Source organism: Melospiza georgiana, chromosome 3 (assembly GCF_028018845.1).
Source record: "Melospiza georgiana isolate bMelGeo1 chromosome 3, bMelGeo1.pri, whole genome shotgun sequence".
NCBI lineage: Eukaryota > Metazoa > Chordata > Aves > Passeriformes > Passerellidae > Melospiza > Melospiza georgiana.
Window position 1 is genome coordinate 105,793,169 of NC_080432.1, and position 27,579 is coordinate 105,820,747.

Consider the following 27,579-nt stretch of genomic DNA (forward strand, 5'->3'; position numbering starts at 1 on the left):
GAGCTGAGCTTTAAGAACTCCTCAGCTGGTATGTGTATTGATCAGCACAATTGATCAACCCTAATGTAGCACCTGCATCATTCAATGTGGTTTTGTTTAGAGCCACTCGTTTTGTATTCACTTAGAGGATATTTTCTGTATTGTGCTCTAGGTGTGTAGGAGAAAATGCTTGTTGTTGGTTAGAAAATCCTTCCCTTCTTGAGTGGTTGTGCAATGGCTTGATGATAATAGTCTTGGAAAATCTTGGGCTATTTTTGCAAGGTGACTGTAGGACTGAGCTTTTTAATAGCTAAGATTTCTTTAGTGGTTGCTTGGCTTTTCTTGTGAAGAAATATTAAAACATGTTGGAGGAATCAGAATGATTGAGGACTGTTTTATGTTGTACTGTGGCTTACAGTGTATGGTAGCTGGTGTATACTTTTTAAAGGGAAAAAGATCAGTGTATGAGATCCATGGTAGCTGAAGTTCAAAGAAAGCTGGAGAGCTGCTGTGGTAGTGAAAGAAAATGTTAAGAAAAATAGCTTTCAGACTCTTTTTAGAGAAGAACAAGTCAGGCTTTCTAAATAAATGTTATTTTTATTGAGCCTTTTGCAGAGCACTGAATGTTTGCAAAATTACAGTTATTTCAAATACCACTTTTTCCATGACCAGTAATTTCCTTTTCCAAACATTCATATAAGTGCTGGTAACTGAATGTTTTCAACTGTGAAGTGTATTTGAATTTTTGGGATATTTGGTTCAGAGCTGTATGCTAAAGCATTTACTTTTTATGTATCTTATTCTGTCTACTCTGATCTCTCAATAAAATAAGGAACCTGAATAACACTTCTTTTATAAATTGAATTAGATTTTTTTTCTGTTTCCTTAAATAACTTCCAGTTTTCCCCTGGGAAGACTACATTTTATATATATAAAAAGTTAGAACCTATTATTATTCAGGCTGTATGTATTTCAGGTTGATAACCTACTAATGTTTAAGGAACAGGAATAAAGACACTGAAATTCTTCTGTATTGTCCAGGACAACTTAACTTACATTTCAGTGAATGTGCAAAGTTGTTCATTTATTTCCTAGCCTGATGAATCAATGCAGGTATGATGCTGATGGGGTATTGTTTAGAATTATTTTTGTGTATATTTTGCCACCTGCCTTGTAGGTAGCTGGCTTATACAAATTAAAATAGATATGTACAAGTACTTATTTCCCCTGGAAACTGTAGAGTATCTGTAGAACATGATGAAAAGTAAAACTTGAATATGGAATTGTCTTTGTCCGGTTGGGCTCGCTTGTGTATATCCTATAAAAAAGTTGGTGAAGTGCTCAATAAAGAGCAAAAGCAGCTAAATCCTATACTAATTTGTTTTGTTAAAGGTCTCATTTTTGTGGATGAAGAAAGAGAAAGAGAGCTCTTTTTCAGTAATTTTTGGGAACTGCTAAAAAAGGAACAAAGCTAAGCATAAACCTTCGAGAGCTTTGAGCTCAGAGCTCTTGGGAAAGTGACCACTTGGGTGTGAGGATCTGAATGAGACTGGCTGTTTGTCCCAGACAAAGAAGATTTTTTTTTTTCCTGACCTGCAAAAAATATCTGTCTTCCAAAATCAGTATTTCACAGTTTTGCAGAGTAATCTATCTCAAGAAAAGTTCTGAGATATTTTACACTTTTTTCAGTATGTTTATTAACCGGTACTGCTGTTTTGGCTGTAAAGAGAATGCCAGGTTCTAAAAGCAGTGTAAATGTCTTTTTTTAGAAATGCATTAAATACTTTAGGCCTAAAAACTAACTGCCCAGTACTTGGTGCAACTCTATTATCCTGTTAACCATAGGAAGAAAATAAAGGCAAAGACTGCATTTCTATTAAAAGATGTGTGTAAAAGTAACATCTTGTTATACACATTTAGTCATGTCTGGAGTGAATTATACTAAAGTAAATGACTTGTTAGTGTGCAAGAATAAATAAGTGGTAGAAGTCATGGAACTCTGGGTAAAGTACCAATGGAACTATATAGTGAAAGCAACTGAGGTATTACTGAAGTCAGGGAACTTTGGAAGATGGTGTAGCTTTCATTTATTTTTGTTTTCTGTCTCTTGAAATATCTCACCTTTTTCCCCTCTGAATTAGGAAGAGTTGGCAGTTGCTTTCATCAAGCAAATGAATATTGTATGGGAAGTTTGAGGTGTGTATAGAATTTTTGTGTTTTCAGAAATACTCCAGTTAGAAGTTGATATTCTTTTACCTTCATGATTTGACCAGAGACAAGTTTTGGCTTGATAACATAGCAAGCTTAATCCTTTTACTTGGTTGACAGTCATGTCTAAGTCAAGAGACTTGGAATACCATATAGAGTTTGAAAGCTGAACAGAGGAATGGTAGGAAGTTAGAACTCAGTTCAAGCTGGTTGGTTTTTGGTGGTTTTTTTTTTTTTTTTTTTTTTTTTTTTTTTTTTGTCCTGGATGTCTTTGAAGAAGGGAGGAAAAAAGCCTTCAACAGCACGAAACAGAATGCTTGATACATTCTGTCTTACTAGCTTGGAGAGTGGAAGGAGTTGTCTAGCAGTCTCTACTACTATTTTTTACAGCTCTGAATTCTGTGGTATTCATTAGAGGCCTGTCTAGCCTCTTAAGTTAATGAAACTTGATTCAATAAGGGTAAGAGTTGTAAGTGAATTATATCCTTTGGGTATCCTTCCAGGATTCTTCTGAATCTGGTTCTATTTTTATGTGACTGGATAGGGAATGAAGTTGGATTCTGGTTTTCAGAACAGAACTTCCATTAGTTAAATACAACTCCAGACAGGAAGAAAATGAAAGCTTGTGTAGGCATTTTAAAAATGTAACCTATATATGGTACAAAATTAAATTTGATTTATCACTGGATAGTGGATGAGGCAGATTACTGTCCCCCATCTTTAAGGCATATTCCATATTCAATGATAAGGCCACATAAATAAGGAGGTAGAATTGATCATTTTGGTAAAATTAGAAAGTAGAAAGAAAGCAAAGTGAAAAAAAAGAGGGCTAATACTGCCATATCTTTCAGACCCCCAAATTTATCATCCTTTTAACAGATTTCTGTTTTTCTTTGAGCTGCCTGTTCTGTTTGGGGTTTGAATGAGTTAGAGAAATTCTGAAACTTTGAAGGCATTAATTTGGTGCCTGTTGCATGACTTTTGAGTGGGAGAAAATCTATACTCTTGTAAGTTCCACTGAAAACTCCCCCCACTTCCATCATCTTTGTTTGATTTTTACATTGTTCCACAGGAAACCAAACAAATAAGATGTTTTTGACACTTTGAGATGTGTGGTTTTGAGATTAAGGTTGTTGGCAGCAGTGAATTGTGACAGCAGAAGCAATATTTTAAAAACAAAGTTGCATTTTAGGTTCCTGAGTGGCCCTTATGAAAAAAGGAATTTAAATTTTTACATTTAGAGCCTTTAGGTCAAGAATGGCAGGTTTTTTTCTCTACCCTGCTTGGTTTTTTAACTCTAGAGATTCAAGATTCTGAGCAATATTTGGCCCTTCTTTCAAAGTAGGGTTAGACTGGATGATTTTTATAGGTCCCTTCTGACTTCAACCATTCTGTGATTTTGCAGTAACGGAAGTTGGAGTTCTTCTGGCAATAAAGGTGGTGAGGGATATGAATCAACACATGAAGCTTTTCAGGTCTGTCAGCAGTAGGAGGAGCAGTAGTCCTGCTGCTGAATGGGACAGGGACCTGAAGTAGGATGAGAAGGAGACTTTATAGAATGAAAGTGCATCCTCCTCATCTCAGTCCCTGGGCAAGTGATGAAGCAAATATTTCTGGAGGTCGAGGTAGGAAAGGACAGGTACATGGTTAAGAGTTGTTGGTATTGATCTAAGAAGGAGAAATTATGCCTGACTAGCTCAATAACCTTTTAAAGGAGATGAGGGGCTTGGAGATTAGGGGACAGTAGTGAATGCTATTTATCCTGAGTTCAGCAAGGCTTTCTGAACAGACTTCTATAACATTCCCAATGACAAACTGAAAAGATGTGACAGAACTGCTGGGGTCAAAGGGCTGTGATCAGCAGAGTGAATTCCAGTGTCTGGCACAAGAGCCAGTCCCTAACGGTGCACCCCAGAGCTTGATGCAAGAACCAGTATTCAACATATTCATTAATAGCTTGGATGATGGAACATAACTTGGATGATGGAAAAAGTTTGTCAAACAACTGAAATCCAGGAGTAGTGAATGATTGAGAAGGACCTTGACAGAGTGGAGAAATGGGTCAACAAAAATCTAATGAATTTTCAGAAGAGAAGAGCAGAGGTCCTGCCCCTGGGGAGGAATGATTTCATGTACCAGTGGATATACTGGGGGTTGACTGCTGGAATGCAGCTGTGGAAAAAACGACTTGGCTGTCCTGGTGCTGAATGTGTCAGACACAATGTGACCTTGCACACAAAACCCAAACAGCATCCTGGGTTGCTGGAGGAAGTGCATTGCCATTAGTTTGTGGGTGTTCTTTCCCCTCTACTCAGTGCAAATGAGATCACACCTGGGGTGCTGGATCCAGCTCCTCAGGAAAAGACCTACATGGACAGTCTGTTAACTGGTCTCTCAAAGACCAGAAAGGTGATGAAGAAATTGAGGTGTCTGTTAATACAAAGAGGAGCCAAGAGACCTCAACTTGTTTAGCCTTGAGTAGAGAAAGTGTGGCATGGGCAGGATGGTGGTGGTAGTATCATTGGTTATAAATACTTGAATTGGAGCATGCAATGAAGATGGAGCCAGACTCTTCTCATCAGTGCATCCTGACATGACAGATCATGAACCAAAACTGAAATAGAGGAACTTCAATTTAAACATAAGAGAACAGCTTTGGGGGGTGATAAGATCTCTGGCACAGGTTGCTCAGAGAGGTTGTGAAGTCTCCATCCTTGGAGACTCAAAACTGGACTGGATGCAGCACTGAGCAACCTGCTCTAGCTGACCCTGCTTGAGCAGGGGGCTTGGAATATATTGGGTTCCTTCCCACCTTGGCCAATGGTTGGGTGGTACTAGACTGTATCAGTCTGGGAGGCTGGTCATAGTATAGAAACATAAGCCCATAAGTTACTAAAACATGAGTTACTAAAAGCTAGAAGCCACTTAATTTTGTTTGGAACCAGTTAGTAAGGAATTGTTAGCAAATTAAAATAATAAAATTTGTGAATAAGTTTCACAATGTCAACAAATTCACAGCTTTCTCAGACACTGGCTTTCACTGATTATTAAATATGAAGAATTCTAATTTTGAAACCAGAATATCATTTAGGAGTAAGTGGTTGTTTATCATACTGTGTTTTGTAACAACCACTTAGTAAAATCTGTTTTTTAATCTATTTTCTATTTTATTTATTTATTTTAAAAACAGAACCTTATGTGTAAGTAGAAGATGGGAATGTAAACCTAAGGTAGTATTAATTTCCGTGTCCATTTCACAGTTCCCTTCCAGCAAGAAGTATGCAATCTCTATTCTCTTGTTTTCTTCTTTACAACCCTTCCCTTTTAGTTGGTTGACTCATTGTAAGGTCCAACCAGCATTCTCTAATGCATCCTGGGATAAAGTATAATCTTCCTTCCCTCCCTTATGTAGTTTGTGGCTCCCACTGCAACCATTTAACTACTTATACCTTGTCATTCTTTCTGTGATTACAGCTTTTTCATACTGACTCATCTGTGTGAGGCCAAGCAAAGACAGAAGAGTGCTAATATGGCTAAAACAAGAGAGATTAGACTTGCTGTTGCAGAGTTTTCTGAATTCATTGTTTTCAAATGCAGTTAAAATCTAGCTAAATAGCATAGAGACTTGACAAGTGTTGAGGTAACAATTATTATAAAACCAAGGGCCTATAATTTGTACAAAGCCATTATTATGACAGTGGGTAACCTTTTTCATCTTGGCTTGGACAAGAAAAATCAAGTTTGTTGTTTGGATGCAGGAATTTTTCCCACAGGTATTTTTGATTTTTACCTGTACTCTGGAAGGGGAAAAAAGGTTAATGTGCTAGCATAATTTGCAGTTGTTTGCAATAAAATTGGGAATAGATTCTTGGCACTTGGCAAAGTTGATAAGAGTAAATATAAGGGTAGTTAAATGAAAGGGATATTAAAAAACAGTGGTGGATGTAAGAATTCCATTTTAAATAACCAGAAGATACCCCCCAGTTTAGGAAGTCTTAAAAGTTAGGTGTTTATGGATAGTGCTTAAACCTGTGGGAGATTGATTCTTCCCCTCCCCTCTGCTAATTGCATGAACTTGGTAAAAAAATTCTTCCCAGAGAATGTCAGTTCATAATACTGTGGAGTTTTTTGTTTTTTTTTTTTTTTCATGTCAGATTGTTCTTTAATTCACTTAGTTTTATTTTTAACCAGTTTTTTATACGTTTTAAATTTTGATCAAGGCTAAAGAGTAAGATGGATTCCAGTATTGTTTCTAGTGTCACAGTATTCCCTTTTATATCCCCTGGTAGGTTGATTGTTACTGAACAAGGGCTATTTCACCTGTTGAGTTTCCCAGGGATATGTGAACTGGTAGCAAGTTGCCCATTGGTGATTGGCATCAGTGAGACCATTCTTAGAAATACTGGCTTGTGTTCTGCTAAAATTATCTTCTCCAGTGTTGCCAAAAACCCCCCAAAACTAAACAACTCACTCCTATAAACTCTCTCAAGCTTGCAGTTGATCTCAAGTATTTCAGAAGTTTTTTATAAATTCAGGTGTATATTAAAAATTGCATTCTTATGTAAAGCCATTTGTTGTTTTATTCTAAAGTCTCCCTGCAGTCTTGTTTCATTGACACATCTCTACAAATTAAAATTTTAGCTGAGCTTTTTTCAGTTTTTGTGAGCTATTGTTTCATTTGAAGGCATTGGGATATCCATCAACCATATCCATCTTATATTAAAAGTAGACAAAATTTCTTTGTGGTTTGGGATTATTGTGTAAACTCACTTTGTTGGGACCAAGACCTTTATTCTCTTTGTACTTGTTTGGTTTCTTTTTTTGTGTGTTTAATTTTTTTGTTGAGGATTTTTTTCTAAACACAGGATGATTTGTCAGATACCAAAACTAGATTTATCTTGTGCCTAAACTAATCTTGGTTTCCTGCTGTTCTGCAGTAGACTGCTGGCAAGGGAAAAGTTTGTCATAAAGCAAATGCAACTGCATCTTTTTCTGGTATGAGGGAAGAGCGAAAAAACAGTAGAGCCTTAAGACAGCAATTGCTTCTTGACTGAAAGTGCTTTGCTCTACAGCTAATAATTCCACTTCTTCACAGAGCTTCTTGAACTAGGAAGAATTCCTTGAATTAGGGCCAGAGGCCAATGGACTTGGCACTTGGCTATAACACAAGAAGCTTGTGGTTCTTACAGAGTTGCTACAATTCCACTGTAAAAATTGGCATATCTGACATAGTTTGACCTGTGCTGGCTCATGAACCACTGTTCTGTTGGCCTGGGCCAAACCCGAGCAGTGTGAGGGGTTTATATTTATAGCTCTCTTGCAGTTGATACTAGGGAGCAAGTTGTCCATGAGCCAGCAGTGCCCTTGTGGCCAAAAAGGCCAGTGGTGTCCAGGGATGCCTTAGGAAGACCATTTCCAGCAGGTCAAGGGAAGTGATCTACTCAGCCCTGATGAGGTCAGTCTGGAGTGCTCTGTCCTGTTCTGGGATTGTCAGCACAAGAGAGACATGGAGGTCTTGGAGTAGGTCCAGTGGAGGGCTACGAGGATGATTAAGGGACTGGAGTGTCTCTCTCTGAGATAAATATGACAGGCTGAGAGAGCTGGGCCTCATCCTTGAGAAGCAATAACTGAGAGGTGACCATATCAATGTCTGCTGGTATCAGAAGGAAGAGAAAGAAGCCAGGCTCTTCTCAGTGGTGTTGAGCAATAGGACAAGAGGGATCAGGCAGAAACTGATGCACAGAAGCTTTGGCCTGAATCTGAGGAAGAACTTCTTCCTTGTATGGGTGACTATGCACCCATACAGGTTGCTCAACAACACAGAGAGGTTGTTGAGCCTCCCTCACTGGAGATGTCAGAACTGTCTAAGTGCAGTCCTGTGCCATGTGCTCTGAGATGGCACTGCTTGAGCAGGGAGGTTAGACTGGATGACTGACTGTGGTCCTTTCCAAATTTCTTTAAATCATCCAACACCATTCAGTGTGTGAATGTTATATTATGTGCCTTGTCACAGTTCTGTAGATTATAAAATGTATCACCATTGCCATTCTTTGGTCTGATAGGGATATGGAGTGTGACTAATGTTTATGTATCCATGCAGAGAAATATTATACTTTGTTGCTTTATTACTGCATGAATAGCAGTTTAAAATTAATTTCAGTGAGCTTAATTTTCTTCTCTGACATTCTTGATGAAAGATTTCCATTTTGTTAAACTGAATTCTTGCTCTTGGAACTCGTTAGCTTTTCAACGTGAAAAATATCACCAAGTTCTTTGATATGAAGTTTTGTTAGTCAAACTCAGAAATTTCTGTAGGTTTTGGTAAATTCATTTGTAAATTTTTGTTTGGTGGTTTTGTGTGCGTATATGTTTAGCTGTAGTGGGAAGCAGGATTCTTAAAAAATGAACGGTCTTACAAGTGATTGGTAAATGTTTGAGCAGACCTCAAGAAGCAGGTTGCCTTGGAGAAGATTTGAATGTGTGCTGACCTTCAGTTAATAACTATGGGGAAGCTTTTACACTTTTTATATTTGAAGTAGGTTACTCCTTCATGGAAGCTGCCTCAGTACTCCTGAATTTGGGCTTCCACTTCAAGTTCAAAGTTATATTGAATATTTGTACTATGCCTTGCAATTCAGTACTTTTTCCCTGTCTGTATCATAGGCTACTTTTGTATTTTTCTCTAACTAGGGCAAAATGAGAATTGCTATACTAAGCTGTTCATATGAACAGGTGTTAAAATAAATTTTCCATCCTTGTCAAGCATTTTAGTTTATGAATGCAATGTAAATGTGTCTCTTCTTTTTCCTTTACCCATTTGGTAGTGGACACCTTGTTTTCAAGAAAACTAAATGGAAAATACAGACTTGAACGCCTTGTTCCAACTGCAGTCTATCAACATATGAAGATGCACAAACGAATTTTGGGACACTTATCTTCTGTATACTGTGTAACTTTTGATCGGACTGGCAGGCGAATATTTACTGTGAGTACAAAATATTTCTTTTTGTAGATTCTTTTCATTTTTAAGTACACATAATATGTCACCTAGTTGTTTCCAAAACCTGAATATAGGGTAGATACAATGATGATGAATGAAAAGCAGAATAAGTCCTTTACTACTGTTCCTCTCATATTTGCTTTTTAATAGCCATGCTGGTTTACACTCTAAAATAGTTTTGGCATATGTATCTGAACACTAGAGATGTGATGGTGGTTGCTGATGTGTGTAGTTCATTGAGAAAAATGTTCATTTTCAATGGAAAGGATTTACTCTGTTTGGGTTCTTTCTTCTGGCTTTGTTTAGCAAAAACATAAACAAACAAGGAACTGCCACCACAGAATTAGATTAGGAAGTCAGAGAGAGAATAATCACATGGTGTGTTGTAACAAATGTTGATTCACAACAAATTGTCTTTATGAAATCCTAGGAACTTTTTTCAATACTAGTGTTTTTAGCATTTTTAAATATTTGCCTTTTTTTGTGTTGTTACGTCATAAATTCTGGACTGATGTCTGAAATCAGTACTGAAATTGCAGGTTTTCAAAGGAATGGGATTTGTAAAACCACATAGATGTCAGTGTAATATTTAGATTTCTTGGTGAGTAGTCAGTTTCAGTAGAGACAAAGCTTTCATAAACACACTTCATGCCAGTCCAGGATGCTTTGGCTGCATTTATTGGATTCCTACAAACACTGGATGTAATTGATACCTGTGTGGATTCAGGAGCTTGATTGTGTCCTTCTAACCTCATGTCAGATAGCTTGAACAATGCTGATAGAAGTACAGTTCAGGTTTCCTATTTTGCCTCGCAGTCCTAACTTCTAAAATTCTTTCAAGGCAGTTGTAAATATGATTCTCCCTTTTGCCCACGTATATTTTGCTGTGTCCCATGGGGAAATGTGTGGTTGAAGGAATGGGACACCTTGCAGTGTTCTGAACAGGCTTATTTATTAGTTCACTTGTTACTTCAGGCATAGAAGAGATTAATTTTCATATTTATTTTGTTTTTGTCACCAAGCTGAATCGCAGGCATTAAAATCTCATGTCCTGTGGTTTATACATGATTTACTTGCCAGGAAATAGGCTCTGTGTTGTGGGTTTATTTTGTATATGACATGGCAGAATGCATGAAAGAAAAAAACTGCTGTTACTGTCAAGAGAATTCTCTCATAAAATCTAAGAGAGAAGTAGAACAACCTGGAATAAAATGGGAGATGGAGATGGGTGATATGTTTCTGCAACCCCAGAGTTTTGCTGGCATTCCTTTGCTGACTGGTGTCCTGGTCTAGTTGCTTGAAAGAAAGTTCCCAGTTTAGATCATGATGACTTCAGGTGTTAAATAAAGTTGCCATAGATATTAATTGTGGTTGCTGAATTTTCATTTTGGAGGGCCTAGGACTGAACAACTTATCTCTGCCCTTTGAGGTAAATCCAGTCTTCTTCGGGTGGATGTTTAAGGGGTTGTTGGCAAATGGTTATATTCCACATTTCATTAAAACCCAAGTTACTCTAGCTGGCCTCATATAGTCAGTGGATAAACAGTCATGAACTGTTGTGTTGTAATTGCATCTGTATGATGAAATGGTGCCAGTTCTTTTCAATCTAGACCACTGCAACTACTGAAGTCTCTGGTGTGGTATGTAAATTTGTGTGCATCAGTGGGGAATTGTTCTTGCCTTACATTTTTACTCTGCAGCCTTCAGTGTGATGTTAGTTAGTCATGTTGTTTTAGATTTGTAATTGATTCTGGAAGCTGCATCATTATGGTTTCCTGTTCCACCTGACATTTGAATGATTGAAGGCCTCTAAATTCAAGCTTTGTTCATGTTCTGTTTCAAGTTAAAAGGAAAAAAAGGTGTTCTCAGCATATTTTTGAGTCATAGTCATCTGGGAGATGTTGTCCTTGCTAGAAAGATGTTACTTCTATTTTGCCTAAAGACAGTGGAAATGGGACAGTTACCAGCTTAGTTGGTCTTTATTGTGTTCATGTAGCAAGGTTGTGGTGCTGGGGGGCTTCTGTGAGAAGTTGCCAGAAGCTTCTTCCATGTCTGGCAGAGCCAATGCCAGCTGGCTCCAAGAGACACCCACTGCTGGCCAAGGCTCAGCACATCAGTGATGGTGGTAGTGCCACTGGGATAATGTATTTAAGAAGGAAAAGAAAAATCCCAGGGTGGCTGCAGTTGGGAGAGAGGAGTGAAATAAGTGAGAGAAACAGTCCTGCAGGACCTTATCATGAGTGAAAGAAGGAAGAGGAGGAGGTGTTTCAGGTGCTGGGATAGATACTCCCTTGCAACCTGTGGGGAAGACTGTGGTGAGGTAGCTGCTCCCCTGCAGCTTGTAGAAACTTTGTGTTCTGGTTCTACTGAAAAGCATGACTTGCAGAACCCATGCACAAAAATATTGTCTTCTCTAGTTCCTGCACTACTTAAATTTCTGACTGCAAATACCTCCTTTTCTCCTCACCTTTATTTTCCTGTCTCTGCTGAGATTGTTCTTTCTAGGGAATAATAAACAGCATTGTGTAATAGTCTGTGTAGGATTTCCAACCCAAGATTAATTTTTGTGTTGCTTGGCAGTTTCACTTCATCCCACAAGTGTTTGTAATGGTAGGAAAATGAACCAATTTTACTCCATACCTTGGTTATGCAGTCATCAATTCTCTCTTGGTGCTGAAGTTGTTTTAGGATTCACTTTTGACAGATGCTTTTTAATAGGTATATAATTTGTAGCAGTTGTGGATATAACCTTGGAAACATGAGCTGTGGTGTAAGCCAAATACCCTTGCTAGTAGAATTACAACAGTACTTTAAGAGTTTGGATTGTCCCATTCAGATCAGATAGTAACACATCAATTTGTCTGAAGTCTAATATTGATGTCTTGCCAAGGGGCTACAGAATTTATAATTTTACCTTAGTTTTTTTCTCTTTTGTTTTCTTTCCCCCTGCCTTATTTTTGCCTCATTTTCATTGCTGAGGCTTGGCTGACAGTATTTTTTCTCTGCAGTGGAGATGTAGGACATGTGCCTCTATAGTGACACTGTAGCCAGCTGGCAGGGAGCAGGCCCATTTTATGCTGATGTTCTTGCCTTGGTTTGCTGCTACTAAAAAGACCTCTGGGGACCCTCCAGGTGGTATTAGGTGCCACAATTATTATTTTTTTTCCTTGCTGACCATTTTACATCTTTGTCTGTAACTGATTTCTGCCTTTTCTAGTGTTGGGTCTGCCATTCCCTCCCCCTACTTTCAGGTCTCTCTAGAGCAGTGAGGCTCTTATTTGCAGTTTTACACACCAGCAAGCACACATATCCTTCTGTCTCAGCTTCTTGGGTTTTTTGGTGGTCAATGCTTTTTGATAAGAATATGCAAGCTTCTTCATACTCCAGTCTCATATCATGGTAACAGAACCACACAAGCAGATACTATCTTTCAGACAGTTGTAACATCTTTACTGACAAACTGATGATGTACAGGGACTGTGACACTGGCAGATTGGGGCATTTGCAGGTTTGAAGGGCTGTGATTAGCAGCACAAGGTCCAGTCACTAGTGGTGTACCACAAGCTTTGGTACTGGGACTTTGGTACTCTCTCATCCTTCATTTAAGAGCCTGGGTGACAGAACAAGAGGGTGCCTTCAGCAGATGCCCAGAAGATAAAAAATCCTGAGTGGTAGATACAGCATCATGTTCTAGCTGACCTTATTTGAGCAGGGAGTTTGGACTAGACCAAAGTATCTTCTCACCTCAGCAATTTTGTGATTCTGTCCTGCTCATTGCTGTAACTCAGACTCTGGTTGTATTCCCTGGTCTGGCACTGTGGCAGTCTAGCAGTTAAAAGAGGCAAATGTGTTCCACAGAATCTCAGCATGGAAGTTTTATGCATAGGTAGAAATAGTATAGGCTGTATCATTGCTCTTCTCACCCAAGAGGCAAAAAATATAATTATGAACAAGCTTCTGTAACTATTTCCTTTGCCTAGGAGACCTGGTGGTATTTTATAAAAGGTAGATGATAGTATTTCCATGCCTTCTGCTGTCTTTAAAGTGCAGTTGCTAGATTACAGAGGCAGATGTGCAGAGGCACTGTAAGTAGATGGAATAGGAAAAACTGGTGACATTTTATAAGGGTGGTGTCACATTGTAACGTGTAGCACCTGTGTGTGTCCAGTAGCAGATCAGTGCTCTGGATATTATAACCCAAATTTGTATTGCTTCTAAACCTAAGTAATTGAATTAAATGTTTACAATAAACCTTGTCTGTCAGTGTGTGTGCAGTGTTCAAATGTCATGGTATTGAGCCATGGTGTGCAGATGCTCAGACTTTCAGGAAGGCACAGAAATGCAATAAAAAATGAAGGAATGAGATCTGAATTTTTTGTTAGGGCTGGGAATTTGTTGTATACAGGCCAGTAGCTGTTAGAATTGTGTAGGAAGACCAACAAAACTTTAGTTAAGTATGAATATGTAGATGAAACCTCTTGAATTTGTTGAGAAAGAATGATCATTTTGATGTTTATGTGAATGTGACTATTTAAGCAGGTTTATAATACTTTGTCCTAATAATAGAATAGCTGTTCATAAATGCTCTTTACCTAACTTGTTGTGATAAGTATGATAATGATGAGACTAGGAAGATAAGGAACATATGTGGGTATAAATGATAGACTATAACCGTTTATAATTAACTTTCACTTTTAATGTAAATCTTTATTTTAATGTCTTGCAACAACTTCTTCATTTGTGCTGGATTTTTGGAAAAAGTGTCTTACTGAAGCATAAACCAACATGCTGTAGGATTTGTGATCTGTATTATAAATGCATCCTGATTTGTATATACTGTTGAGAATCAATGTAAACTTGTGTTTTGAATGCAGTGTGGAAAATGTTAAAAGCATGGGTGGGAGTATCTATCTGCATGTCACTAGTTCTGTTTTTCACTTCACTGTGCTAACTCTAGCATCAAAACCGCCAATGGTGTGGTTGAAATGATTTCTACCTTACTTCTAGGGGTCAGATGATTGCCTTGTAAAAATCTGGGCAACTGATGATGGAAGGTTGTTGGCTACCCTGAGAGGGCATGCAGCTGAAATATCTGATATGGCAGTAAACTATGAAAACACCATGATAGCTGCTGGAAGCTGTGATAAAATGATCCGGGTTTGGTGCCTTCGAACTTGCGCACCCTTAGCAGTCCTGCAGGGCCACAGTGCATCTATAACATCCTTGCAGGTAGGTTTTCACTTTGCCAAAATCAGTCATGAGAATGTTCAGCATAATAGAAAAGCATGCCTGGCAAGTAAGCTTGAAGTGGGAAGGAATTTTCATGGTATGCATTGTGAAAAAAAAAAATTACTGTCAAAATGCCTGACCTTTGAAGAATCCCAGACATAATCCTTGTTCAAAAAAATTGCATGACCTGTGTGGGCAGTTCTGTTTTGAAGTACCATTTCTTTGAGGGCTGTGATTCTGAGCACAAGTGCATTGAGTAAAAACTGCAGTCACTGGGAGTACTGTGGTTTTGTTTGCATGACTTATATGCTATTGTGCAGCTTTGTTGGTGGGGAGGGAGGAGGTACCTGGAGGGCTTTGGCAAGTAACCCAGAAGGGTTTTTCTGGAGTTCTGGAGGGGGTGACAGAGCAACATTTTGTTATTTTGGTGTTCATTCCAATCAGTTTCCCTTAAGTATGGTTTGATGCTTGACTTTTTTTTTTTCCCTGTTGAGATGAATTGGGGAATTCCTTAGCACATCTGGAACAGATTAACAGGAAAACTTTTCTTTTTTCTTCCTCCTTTTCCCAGTTCTCTCCACTATGCAGTGGCTCAAAGAGATACTTATCTTCAACCGGGGCAGATGGAACTATATGCTTTTGGCTGTGGGATGCTGGCACCCTTAAAATAAAGTTAGTTGCTATTTTATTTATTGCTACTTCTGTTTATGTGATTAAGAATGATGTACAAATATAGAAAAAAATGTGACTAAACCAAGCTTGTCATTTTGTCATTGACTACTTCAGTATATGATTGTTGGGTATGATCTATTGCTGATGTAGCTATAGCTTGCTTGCTTATCTCTTAAAAACTAATTTGTTAATGCAACATTATGTGGAGTGATAATGTATATCTGTTAATTTCGAAAATGAGTCCACTGTTGGGGTTTTTTCTTTAATATCATGTCAAAGTTGGCACTCCATTATTCTGATGTCATCACAATTTCAAATGAAATTAAAATTATGTTAATAAAATTATTGTGATATATATTGCAAAATCCACTTTTAAAGAAGACAGTAATGTCTTAGTATAAATCAGGATAGAATATTTTTAATGTTTGTTGTTTCCTTACCTATGTTACCTTTTCATAGTTGCTCTTGGCTGTAACATGGCAGAAGGCAGAATTCTTGGACAGCCATTATTGATGGCTGAAGTTGTGCCTGAAGTTTCTGCCTTCAAAGTTACTAAAAATGTTTTCAGGACTTTTATACACAGTTTTTTAAAATCAACTTGCTCAGCAGCTTTCAAATGTTCTTTGCTTTTTGTTTTCCTTTATCACTAAAACCTATAGCTTAAAATTGGAAATAGTTGTTTTAGTAATCATCAGTGGTTTAGCTCTGATGATGGGATATGTTCTTATGGATATATGCTCCTCACAGGTAAGTTCAATTTCCTTGTCGTTTTGGTAATTGCTGCTAGAATCTTTTTCTTCCAGTGTGCTGAGGTTGTGCAGAGCATGCAGGCACACTTGCATTGGTACTTTTCTAGTTGTTAGGGCCTTAACTATTTTGATGTTCCCTGGATGTTTTGTCTCTCTTTTGGAACTGTAAATGAAGCTGTGTCTCACGTTCTTACTCCTCTGTTGCCTAGTGCAAGCTGTAATCAAATTAAGACTCCCCTTTTTACTGAGCACAGGAGGAGATAGCTTACATGCTTATTTTTGTGTGAAGGAAAGGAGTTGCCACCACATTATTTTTCTTAAGGCTTCCTAAGTTTGAGCTCTTGTTGACAAGATGAAATTTTAGTCTCTCTGACTGGTAAACCTTTTGAGCCCACATGTTTTTTTCTTTTATCTTTCTCTTTTCTTTCTTTTCTTCTTTTCTAAGTAAAGGTTTAGTCTATGGAATTGATTTTTGAAACTAATTCTGTAATTAGAAAATAGTGAATCCTTGAGAGTTAGGTAGATTATAATATATAAGCTATGAGATGATTATTTAGAAATCATGAAAGTTTGAATGAATCATGGAGTTGGATGAGATTTGTCTTGAGACAAAACTTAGGGAGAAAATTGGTACCTATTATGGTAGGGGATTCTCCCATGGCGATGTATATTTGTAGAATAAAAATTGTTAGTGATGTGCTCAGCAAATATTAAAAGAAGAGAAGGCATTTGAGGTATGCTTTCATGTAGAAGTCATTTCAATAGATGTGATTAGACAGGGGCATAGAGAAAACAGATCAGGTGAGATGTCTTGTGCAGCACAGCAAGGAAGTGGTTTGGTAACCTAAGTCATGCCAGTGACTCGTGTTGCTTAACAACAGAGTGCAGATTAAATTTTGAGACTGGAATTTTTCTACTGCTCTTACCTTCTGTTTCGGAATACTTTTTATGTTGGGTTTGAGAAGAAGAGGAAGTCATTAAGCTGTATTTCTTCAGTCTGGAAAAAAAGGAGTAGATGAAGATGAGTAATGTACAGTTGTGAGTGTGTTGAAGAGGGAGTATAATGAGGAATTGCTTGTGGGCCCTTATGGTTCTAGAAGGTATCAAATGAAAGTATCAATTTTCAAAGTGGAAAGAGATGATTCTTTACAAAACATGCAACTGAGTTACAAAACTCCTTGCCACAGGGTGTTATGCATTATATAAAGATATTAAAAGACATCACTGTGTGCTTTTCTTCTTTTAGGTCTTTGTTTAAGAGAGCTGTAATGTATTTGAAGTAATTGATGCTTTTTAATTCAAACTAAAACTTGATAAAAATGTCTAAATTAGAAACAAGTATGTCTTTTAGGCCTGGAGTATAATTGTGTGCCATTTGTAATACCAAAAACAGTTGGACACACAGATGAGTCTTAATTTCTTGAATTGAACAGTGTACTAGTTTACCAAATTGTTGGTTAGGGGAAGTTTTACTTTATGTACTAAGCTGTAAACCTTCCTGTAAACTCATGTGCTTATCATGATTATTCCAGTAAACCAAAATAAATTTTACTGGGAAACTTGCAATCCAGTGTAATTTTCCACAAGAAGGCTGCATTGCATGGCCAGTGCAGCTCAGCAATGGGTGTATATTGTCAGAGCAGATTTCAATGAGGTGATTGCACTTCGTACACACTTTGGTGTGGTTCTCCTCCCAGAGCTGCACAAGTGTGGCAGGTTCCCTCTACATCCATTCAGTTATGTGCTGGGGGAAAACAAGTACCAGCAATATAAGAGCATCAAGAGAAAGAAAGATGCCTGTTAATTTTTGTCATAAGGCATTTTTGCCATAATGTAATTTTTGAAGTTACATTGAAAAAATACGATGTGTAGGCCATCTGGAAGAGAGTATCACTGGTAAGATGGGAGGTTTATCCTTCCATTTATCTATCTAGTAAAAAATACAGGCTTTCTTCTGTTCAATATTTCTGAAGAGGAGGAAAGCTGGCAGGGACAATAAGATCTTACCATGGTTGTTCAGCCTCTGAGCTTGCTGCCCTGTGTCTTGTTCTAGTACAACTCCCTCCCCCAAAAGGAGAAATTGGAGCTTTCAAACAGGACTTAGAGTTCTGAGTAGATCAGGGGAAAGATGCTGTAACATGTTTAAGTCAGAACTTGAATTCATGTTCCTCCTGAGCTTGACTGCAGCCTGCTCTACAAGGATGCAATTTCTGTCAGTGATGAAAATGTGTCACTAAATTATCCCATGCTTCAAATGGGGATGGGTGGTAAAGTCTTGAAATTTTAGCTACTTTAAAGAAAAAAAAATCAATATAGCCCATGCCTGCTTTTTGTACTCAACACTACTCGAATCACCTGGTTCCCCTGGTGAGGGGCAGCCTCATGATGATCATGTGGTTGATTGATTGTCATTTCAAGATGATTGGCAGCGCCATTAGTACTTTGCTGAACTTTTTCATGGAATAGGGGAGAGGCAGAGTTTGTATTGTGTTCAGTGTGCTCTCAAAAATAATCAGTTTTATTTTTAACTGCACTGTGTACTTTCTGTGGTTTTTCCTTATCTTTGCAAATGTTTATTTTGTTTCATTCTCAGATTGCAAAAATCTTGTAACTCAGCTTTGACAACAACTCTGCTACAGTTTATATTATTTAATTAATAGTATGTCTGAAATTAGTTGGTCTCCCATTTTTTGATAGCTTTGTTAATTGAGGCATGTTCTGTGTTTGGGTCAGACATATAGCTCAGTCTGGAGATGCTAGTGACAGCTTTGTTTTGATGAACTGCAAAAGGACATATTACAATAGATTTAGTGTCACAGGATGAGAGAGACATTGGTGCAGCTGACCACAAAACTCTCAGGTTGTTCAAAGGAAAGTGAGCAACCTTGTTCACATGATTCTTTGATTAGTGTGGATGCATGTTCTTTAGTGTTACAGGGGCACCTGTGTGCTCTTCTTCTTTCCTTGAAGAGATTTATGACCAGGAAGCTATCATGTCTGTCTAAAAGCAGTAACATTCCAGGTAGAATAATTCCATTTCCAAACAGAGGAAGACTGGTTGTTGCTGCAGGCAAGGAATTCACAGACTGTAGCCCCAACAAGATGGTAAAACAATTGAAAATTTAGGCATTCAAATCTTACCCTGGGTTTAGTCTTCTTTTACTATTCTGGGTGGTGGTAGTAAACACAGGAGTTGAATCCTGCATCAGTTTGCAGTAGGGAGGAGTGAGAAAGTCTGCCTCATCAGAAACTAAATAGTCATGTGCTTCATTCAAGTTTAAGGGAGAATTATTATTACAACTGGTCAGTGCATCACAGTTAAATTAGTTGTACTGTGAAATATTTCCCTATATATCCTTTCAGAGGAAGACGCTGAGTTTCATTTTTCTTGTGCCACCTGTTTGCATCACAAGTTTGCAGTGTTAGCCTGTTACTGACAGACCATATGAGCAAGGCAGCAGAACTGTCTCACAGATTTGAATAGAGGAGCTTGGTGTACTGCTTTTCTTCTTATCTATTTATTTTCCCATAATTTTAAAAAGATGGAAAAAAATCTCAGGAAAAACACATGCTGATTGTGACATTCCTGTTTTGGACAGGACACTGATTTCTCAATTGTCATCAGTGTGATGTGATATTTCCCATTTGCTTTATGTCATGGTTTGATGCTGGCACAATGCCAGTGCCCCCATGAAAATACACCCTCCCTGATGTCTGCTGTGAGATGTGACCAGGAATAAGCAAAGCAGGCCCCCACTTAGAAATAAAGAAAAGAAAACTTTATTAACTGCACTACAACTATATGTAAAAAGGAACACACAGAAAAATGAAAACCTTCCAAAAGCATTCCTCCTCCCCCCACCAAATTTCCAATATATCCATCCCTCAGATCACCAACTCTCAGTCCATCACCACCCTTTAGATAATCGTTTCTCAGTTCATCAAGAGGAGAGGAGTCCTTCTTGTGCCATAGGCTTCCCCAGGAAATACCATTGAAACCTCATATGTTTCCTGTCACACGTGGCACCGCCTGGAGAACATCTGCCATGGTGACCTCTTCCTTCCATGCCCAGTGCTCTCACCACTGCCCATGGACCAGAGCTGCTTCTAGGGTTGTCCTTTTAAGGATGCTTTGTCTCATTCCAAAAAAAGCACAGTCTCACCTTCAGGACACCTGTCTCCCCCAAATTTCACCTCCTGGGCCCATGGGTTCTCAACACTGAACACTGAATATTGGCTCAGAGAGGCTCTGAGCCCTTGCCTCTCCCTGGATGCAGTCTCTGTGTCACAGGAAACATGGTTCTGTCCATGGCTATAACAAGAAAAGTCCAGCTAAGCCACTCCATCATCTCTTCCCACCTAAGACACTTCTCTACTCTTCTGACATATTTCACTTCACTTGCCCTGACCTTCACACTTGCACATTTCCTTCTTCCATTTCATCTCTATCTCTCTCTTCTAGGAAAGGTTAATGTTCTGCAAATTTTCATTGTCCAAAAAAGGGTTTAAAGCTCGGGCTCTGCCCGCCCAGATCTCCCACAGAGGCCGGGCACCTTCTCACTGCACCCCCCCACCCCTTCTCCTCGGCAGCACAGCCGGCACATGTTATCGAGTTTCAAGGTAGCACAGGCACAGGCTGTTCTCTCTCTCTCTCTCTCCTGGGAGGAGCTGCCCGATCCCTCCTGGTGCTTCTCCCACCCTTCCATCCTTGGGGCCTCTTCACCTCCCATGGGCTCTGGTCCATGGGCAGTGGTGAGAGCACTGGGCATGGAAGGAAAAGGTCACCATGGCAGATGTTCTCCAGGCGGTGCCACGTGTGACAGGAAACACACGAGGTTTCAATGGTATTTCCTGGGGAAGCCTATGGCACAAGAAGGACTCCTCTCCTCTTGATGAACTGAGAATCGATTATCTAAAGGGTGGTGATGGACTGAGAGTTGGTGATCAGAGGGATGGATATATTGGAAATTTGGTGGGGGGAGGAGGAATGTTTTTGGAAGGTTTTGGTCCAAGGCCCTGGCCTAGCTCACCCGGCCGCATGGCCTCCCCTCCCCTGCTCAGCCAGCAGCTGGGCCAGGGGTGGGATCCGAACTCTTTCCCCACTGGAACCCAAGAGAGCTTCCCCTGGGAGTGCTCTGCTTTTAACCCCTCAGAGGTGTTCTCAGAGGTGTATCTGTGTCCCCAGTGGCCACACCAGGGGCCGATATGCAAATCTGAATACCTGATACAGTATATCCCAGAAAACTTATTTCCTCTCAAACCACAACACTTTATTATGCAGAAGGCACTTGATGTTAAAGGGGCTGGTAATATATCACAATTCAGATATGCTGAACCTTTTTCATTAACTTGTGAATGAAGACTTAAGTTAGAGAGATTATATCACACATCTTCACATCTGTGAAGAAGTCTTGCTTTAACTACTACATGACCAGAGTTTGGCTAGTCTGCATGTTAGATTAATAAACTAATAAAACACTTAATAAATGCATTGAAAATATATTTAAAGTGAAACACTTTAATGGTCCTGGAGAGAACCAGCTTTTGTTGCCTTTCCACGCTTCACAAAAATACTGATTGCCCAACTCATTTTGCAATCTGCTGTATTATAGAAGAGTGCTGTAATCTCTTGTCTCCTAATGCCTAAAATAGCACACATTGGAGAGATGCAAGTTTGAGAATTTAAATTGATTTTCTGAACTAGGATGTAAGTGCTTACTTTCTCTATTTTGTAGCTGTCCTAATGCCAAAGGCAGAGTTCACAAACAACAGTGGAAGAAAATAACAGCCTATTTATTTACATTTGTTCCAAGATGTAAACTGCATATTGAATTGTTTGATAGTTCTTGTTAGTATATCAGTTAAGGAACATTTCAACTGTTTTGTAGGAAAGATCTTTGTTTTGTTTAGTGTATCTTGTGAAGTTTTCTTGTCACAAATCTGCATGGAGTTACCTTAAAACTCCTGCAGGAAAGGTCACAGAAACAGCCTATATTGAATGGATAATTTGGAGAAAGAGTCCTTAACCGGTTCTGCTGATGTTTATTACTTTGTGTTATGCATAAACATCACCAAGGTTTAATGCTTATTACTTTTTTTGAGATAGCAATAACTGATTAGTGGAGAAAGATCTTTTATGCATCTCCCTTCAGGTGAAATGAATTATACAGGCCATTTTGCTTTTAAAAGAGAACATTTTGGATAAGTTCTGAATATGCATTCTTTTATGTTAGAGCAAATCTTTAGTGATGACACTCGTGGGTGTAGTGCTGCTGTTCTCTCGTAAGTTAATTCTTTGAGGGAAGATTGCAGATGGCATACTGTGCAAGACCACCTACTGGTTTGAGGTTGCTGTAATGCATGAACAGAATTGAAATAATGATTGAAGAACTTGATCTTATTTGTTTTGGCTTTACACATCCTTAAAGTGCTAGGTTCACTGAAGCTTTAGTTTTGCTTGCACATCAGATTCTGAAAAGCCTAGAGAAAAGTGGGGGCCATAAAGTAAAATTTCTTACAAACTTCAGTCTTTGTCCTGACATTTTGGGTACTGTTTGAAACTAACCTACAAGGATATATGTCATTTGAATAAACTCTTATATTCTAATACCATGAAAAACTCCAAATTTATTTAAATTTCTTTGATATCCTTGTCAGTATAGAACACCCAGCTCTGTTTCTCTCTTGTCAAAACAAGCATATGCCACAGGAGAAAACCAGGACACCCAGCGGTTTAAAACTGAACATCATGGGAAACTGGCTCAGTTCTGCCTTGCTGATAACTTCAGGAGAGTGTTTTGTGTAGCAGTATCAGAAGGAAATGGGATTTAAGTTACGTTACAACTCTTGTTGATGCGTGGATTACTTAGTCCATCTGTATGTCTTAGTTTCCTAAAGATCAGATCATGAAGCATAGTCACACAAAATTGTTTATAAATGGGCAGCCATCTGTTCCTTCATATTTAATTTTATCCTTCTGTCCTTTATTTCTAAGATACTGACTCGTTTCTTGAAACTCTATTAGGAAATTATTTAACTGGGTTTTTTTTGGTTTTTTTATTTGTAGTCCAAGGCCAACGAAGTTTACAGAACGTCCTCGGCCTGGAGTCCAAATGATCTGTTCTTCTTTTAGTGCCGGTAAACAACTTCTTTTTTCCTCCTCTCCTTGTATCTGTGTAGGAAGTCATTTGAAGTGTAAAATAAAGTACAGTACAGTTACTGTAGCATATTTCATTTTAATGAGATGGATTTGAGATTAAGTGGCTGTTAAAAGACCCCAAATATTTAGAATAGAAATTCAGAATTTATGCATTAATACTTGCTGCTACAGAAATTCCTAGAAACAGTTAAACATGAAATGTTGTAAGTAAGTCTCTTGTGACTGAAAGTCTTTTCAGAACAGGATAGATATATACCTTTTTTGCAGAATAATTAGGAGAGTCAGCTTTATCTGAGGTGTAATATGTGGGGATTTGTACAAGAAGGGGCTGATTACAGAGTTCTCACAGTCTGGGTTTCATTGATTCTAGAGCTGGTAACTGAAGAATGCTACATAAATAATTGGATAAAATATCAAAACGTACTGGAGCTCTAGTTCCGTTTGATTGTTTTTTTAAGGGGGAGGCTTCTGAGGCTTAGCTGCAAGCAAATTATTCTGGTTAGCTAATCTTTTGGATGCATCTGCTGATGCATATTTACTGACAGCAAATGTGAGGTAATTCAGCTCCAGTTAAACTTTGGAGTTTCTAAATCTTGTTTTGACTTAAAGGTCAGTTACAGACATAGCTGAAATGAGATAAAACTATAAATTTCAGAGAATAAATTGAAATATTTGATGTTACATCCCTTTGATAATATTGTAATAACAGTAGATTGCCTTTTTTTAAGACTTATCTGTTTGTTTTTCTCAGGTGGAATGTTTTTGGCCACTGGGAGTACAGATCACATCATTAGGGTTTATTTCTTTGGATCAGGTCAGCCAGAGAAGATATCAGAGTTGGAGTTTCATACTGTAAATACATTTTTTAAAATTACATATGTACTTGATTAAAGTAATAATTTGGATATAAGGGGATAACTTGGAGAAATTTGATTTCTTTTTTCTTTTTCTGCTCTTTTTTTATATAGGACAAAGTTGACAGCATTCAGTTTTCTAATAGTAGTAGCAGGTAAGCACACTATTCAGAGCTAGCTTTTTGAACTTGTAGACATTTTTAAATACCAATTTCCAGGGAGTGTTATTTAGAAAAAGGGCTTTATTTTGAGTTTCATCCAGTAAAATTGTCTAACTCTTGGAGTCTCACTGTTTCTTTTTAATGGTACTCCTTAGTTTCACAGTTTTTTTCATTGTAATGATTGAAGTATTTTCAATTTGCTAAAATTATGGGTATAAAAATACTTGGAACTTCTTCCTGAGAAATATATGTATGTGTGTGTGTGTGTATGTGTATATATATATATATATATTCACATATCCTATACACGTACTTTTAGATATATTTTAATGTGTAAACCTTTTTGCAGTTAAGTGACTGCTGCATACAGAGAAATTATCAAATTAGATCTAACAATGTGTTGTTTAGCTAGCCTAATGCTTTTTTTAATGTTTCACTTTAAGTTCTGAATGTTGGATATGAAGGATGCTCAAGAAAATGGTTTGGTTTATTATGAACCATCTGACACTTTACATATTTGATGTTCTAATGTACACTTTTATCATGACACAAATAGTTGTAAACCAAGCTTCACCCACCTCTTTCTCCTCCTCCTACCCCTGAAACTCTAAAAGGGTGATGAAAAGGATGGGAGAGAAACTCAGCCTGGGAAACACTTCTTCATATAAATATCATAATACTTACTCTGTATACAGTGTGAACTTACTGGGAATAGGTTTTGTTTTAAATCATGTCTGCACTTCTACTGGCAGGGTTCTCCTCTTGACCTGGTGTTACAGGGTCTGTCCCTTGGAAAGTTCATTGGGTTGTGCTGTCCCTCTGCCAGTGCAGTGTCATAACTCAGCAAGGTGCACCAAAAGTCATGGAACAGTTAGTTTGGAAGGGGCTCAGGACAGGGAAACAGATTTGACCTTTTAGAGACCTTCAATTTTTTTGCTGGTATGGGAAGTTTTTTTTACCTCAAACCATTTGTACAGCATTCTGACACTGTTTGGACTTCTTAATTATACCTTCTGGTTTTGAATTCTAATGTCTGGGACTTCAATTTTCAGATGTCCTTTCTGTCCAGATCTGCCTTTGATCTCTGAGTAACTTTTTCCCCCTTTTGTTAGATTTGTGAGTGGAAGCCGTGATGGAACAGCACGAATCTGGCAATTTAAGCGAAGGGAATGGAAAAGCATTTTGTTAGATATGGCTACTCGCCCAGCAGGGTAAGTGATGTAAAATGTTCTGCTCTCACATAGATTCTTGAGGGCCTTTGATATAATTTGCTGACTTAGTAAAAAAAAATTTAAAAAGATAGTGAGAGAAAAGAAAAGAAAAAGAGACGGCTTAAATTATTATTGCTTAAATGCACAGTATGCTTATCTAGCTCTTGAAATCCAGCTAAAATAAATATTTGACTACATATTCAGCTGTGGAAATTAGCTTGTCTGATAATAGTGCCACTAGTATTTTGATTAGATTAAAACAATAAAAGATAATCAAAACCCATTGAAGGTCAGATTTATATGTTTTTTTCACATAGACAGTTATTTCTGGAGCAAGAAAACCAGGGCAGGTCTCTTCTTGAGACTGCTTGCATTTTAGCATTATTTACAGATATTATGGAACATGCATGCCCAGAAAAGCAGTATTGGGTCCTTTTCACACAACAAAGAAATTGCTGGCTTTGTAAAGGTTTTGTGTTTGTTAAAGCAATCTGTGTTTACAAGAGTTTGTAGGTATGGGAAACTTCTGTACACTTGAACAAACAACAAAAAATGCTTGAAGATGGATTATGACCTCCTAGGAATTGTGGCTTGCACCTTTTTATTTTGACATGAAGATATTTTCCAGTTGGCATAAATTAAAAAGATTTATGACAGGTTTAAGGAATAAACCTTTTTCCCCTTACTGAGTGCTTTGAAGGATATTTAGTAGAAAAAAAATTATAATGGTTTCAGGAGTAATGTGTGGTAAGATACCTAAAAGACCAAGAGAGAGATGGAAGAGAAGGCTAAATAAGCTGAAATTTAGTTAGATGTTTGGATCAGACATTATCTTTTCAGTTTTGGACAGATGCAACCAAACATAAGTTATCAAACTGTTGGAAAAGAGTGTATAAAATGCTGCTACTTTGATAACAGGCTGAGTTATTCCCAATTTTAACTGATACTGGGCATTGTGGTCATGAATGCTGAATCTATCTGAGAAACTGAAATGCTCTTTTTGTAAAACACTATAGCAGAATTCTGTTTTATCCTTTTGGTGAGAGGAATAAGTGCAGTTCCAAATTTGATCTTCTCTGCACAAGAACAGTTTTATCAAAAAATGAAATCACTGCACTGAAAGGAAAGAGTGAATTCAGCTTATAAAGCCTGCTGGGTTTTGCATTGAATCTAAAAGGGAATTTGGCTATAACTACACTTTCTATTATTGAGTTTTACAATGCATACTATTGTGCAATGTGTTGTTGTGCTTACTATATGGAAGATTCTGTATTTTGTCTGCCTACTTAGTGGTCACATACTATTGTTGCATTTGGTTGATGTTTTCATAGAAGTAAATGTGCTAGAGAATTCAAGGGTGATTAGTCTTTAAATCACACCACCAAAATGTAATTTTTGAGTATTCTGGTATATTATATTATAGATTACTGTTGTTTGGGTTTCATGCAAGATTAAGTGCCATTATTACCAATAGTAAAATGATGCCAGGGTAGTGGTGTAGTTCTAAATATTGCCTGAGAATTTAGATAATTTAAAGGAATAGAATACTCCTCTCCATATTAAGAACTACTTGTTACAAATATTCTTTAGGACAATTTGCTGTTACTTGGTTAATTTGGATTTTTGTTCTTTAGATGTCAAAAAATACTGTGGCTATCAGTTTAAGTAAATTAGGTCATGTATCAGAGGACATTTTCTGGAAGATCCTTTAGTCATTGTTTAAGTATCTACAATTCTTTGTGATTGTATGTGCTGCATTATAGAAAACATCTTTAATTTCTCTAGTTTCAGAGAAATTTTAAGAATATTTCTCAGGAAATATTCTTAAAAATACAGCAAAATACAGAAGTATTTTCACTTGTTAACAGTGTTGAACTATTTTGGTAAAGTGTAGGATTACACTGAATTTTTTTACTTTTTTGTTTTAGACAAAGTTGTCAAGGAGTTGAAGATAAAATCACAAAGCTGAAAGTGACCATGGTGGCATGGGACCGCCATGACAACTCTGTTATAACTGCAGTCAATAATATGACTCTGAAAGTCTGGAATTCTTTCACTGGCCAGCTCATTCACATTCTCATGGTAAGGTGTACCATCTTGATTTATCAATCTTGAATGCAAAATTTATTTATACGTTATCAACATTCCTCCTTATGGTTTCTCCTGTCTGAAAACTGCCGTGACGGATGTTTCCAGATAACTGCAGTGTAATAGAGATGTCTGTCAGCTGCTTATGTGAAAATAAAAGCTTAAAGTTGCAAGTAACCACTGCTGTTCAAGATGTCTGAAACTAATTTTGGACATTTTGGTTTGTTTTGTTTTTTGTTTTTTTTTTTAATGGAGTTCTATCTTGAAGG

At 37.8% G+C, this 27,579-nt stretch overlaps 1 protein-coding gene across 3 annotated transcripts in view; it reads left to right on the top strand.

Moving 5' to 3' along the window:
• The window catches only part of PHIP (pleckstrin homology domain interacting protein), a 106,972-nt gene that overhangs the window by 12,553 nt on the left and 66,840 nt on the right, over positions 1 to 27,579 (top strand). For all 3 annotated transcript variants that reach the window (XM_058019812.1, XM_058019814.1, XM_058019813.1), the window contains exons 7-14: positions 9,012 to 9,172; positions 14,195 to 14,416; positions 14,988 to 15,088; positions 22,904 to 22,974; positions 23,748 to 23,848; positions 23,965 to 24,005; positions 25,124 to 25,222; positions 27,151 to 27,304. In XM_058019812.1, coding sequence (XP_057875795.1) covers positions 9,012 to 9,172; positions 14,195 to 14,416; positions 14,988 to 15,088; positions 22,904 to 22,974; positions 23,748 to 23,848; positions 23,965 to 24,005; positions 25,124 to 25,222; positions 27,151 to 27,304 — 950 coding nt within the window. The remainder of the gene's footprint in view (positions 1 to 9,011; positions 9,173 to 14,194; positions 14,417 to 14,987; positions 15,089 to 22,903; positions 22,975 to 23,747; positions 23,849 to 23,964; positions 24,006 to 25,123; positions 25,223 to 27,150; positions 27,305 to 27,579) is intronic.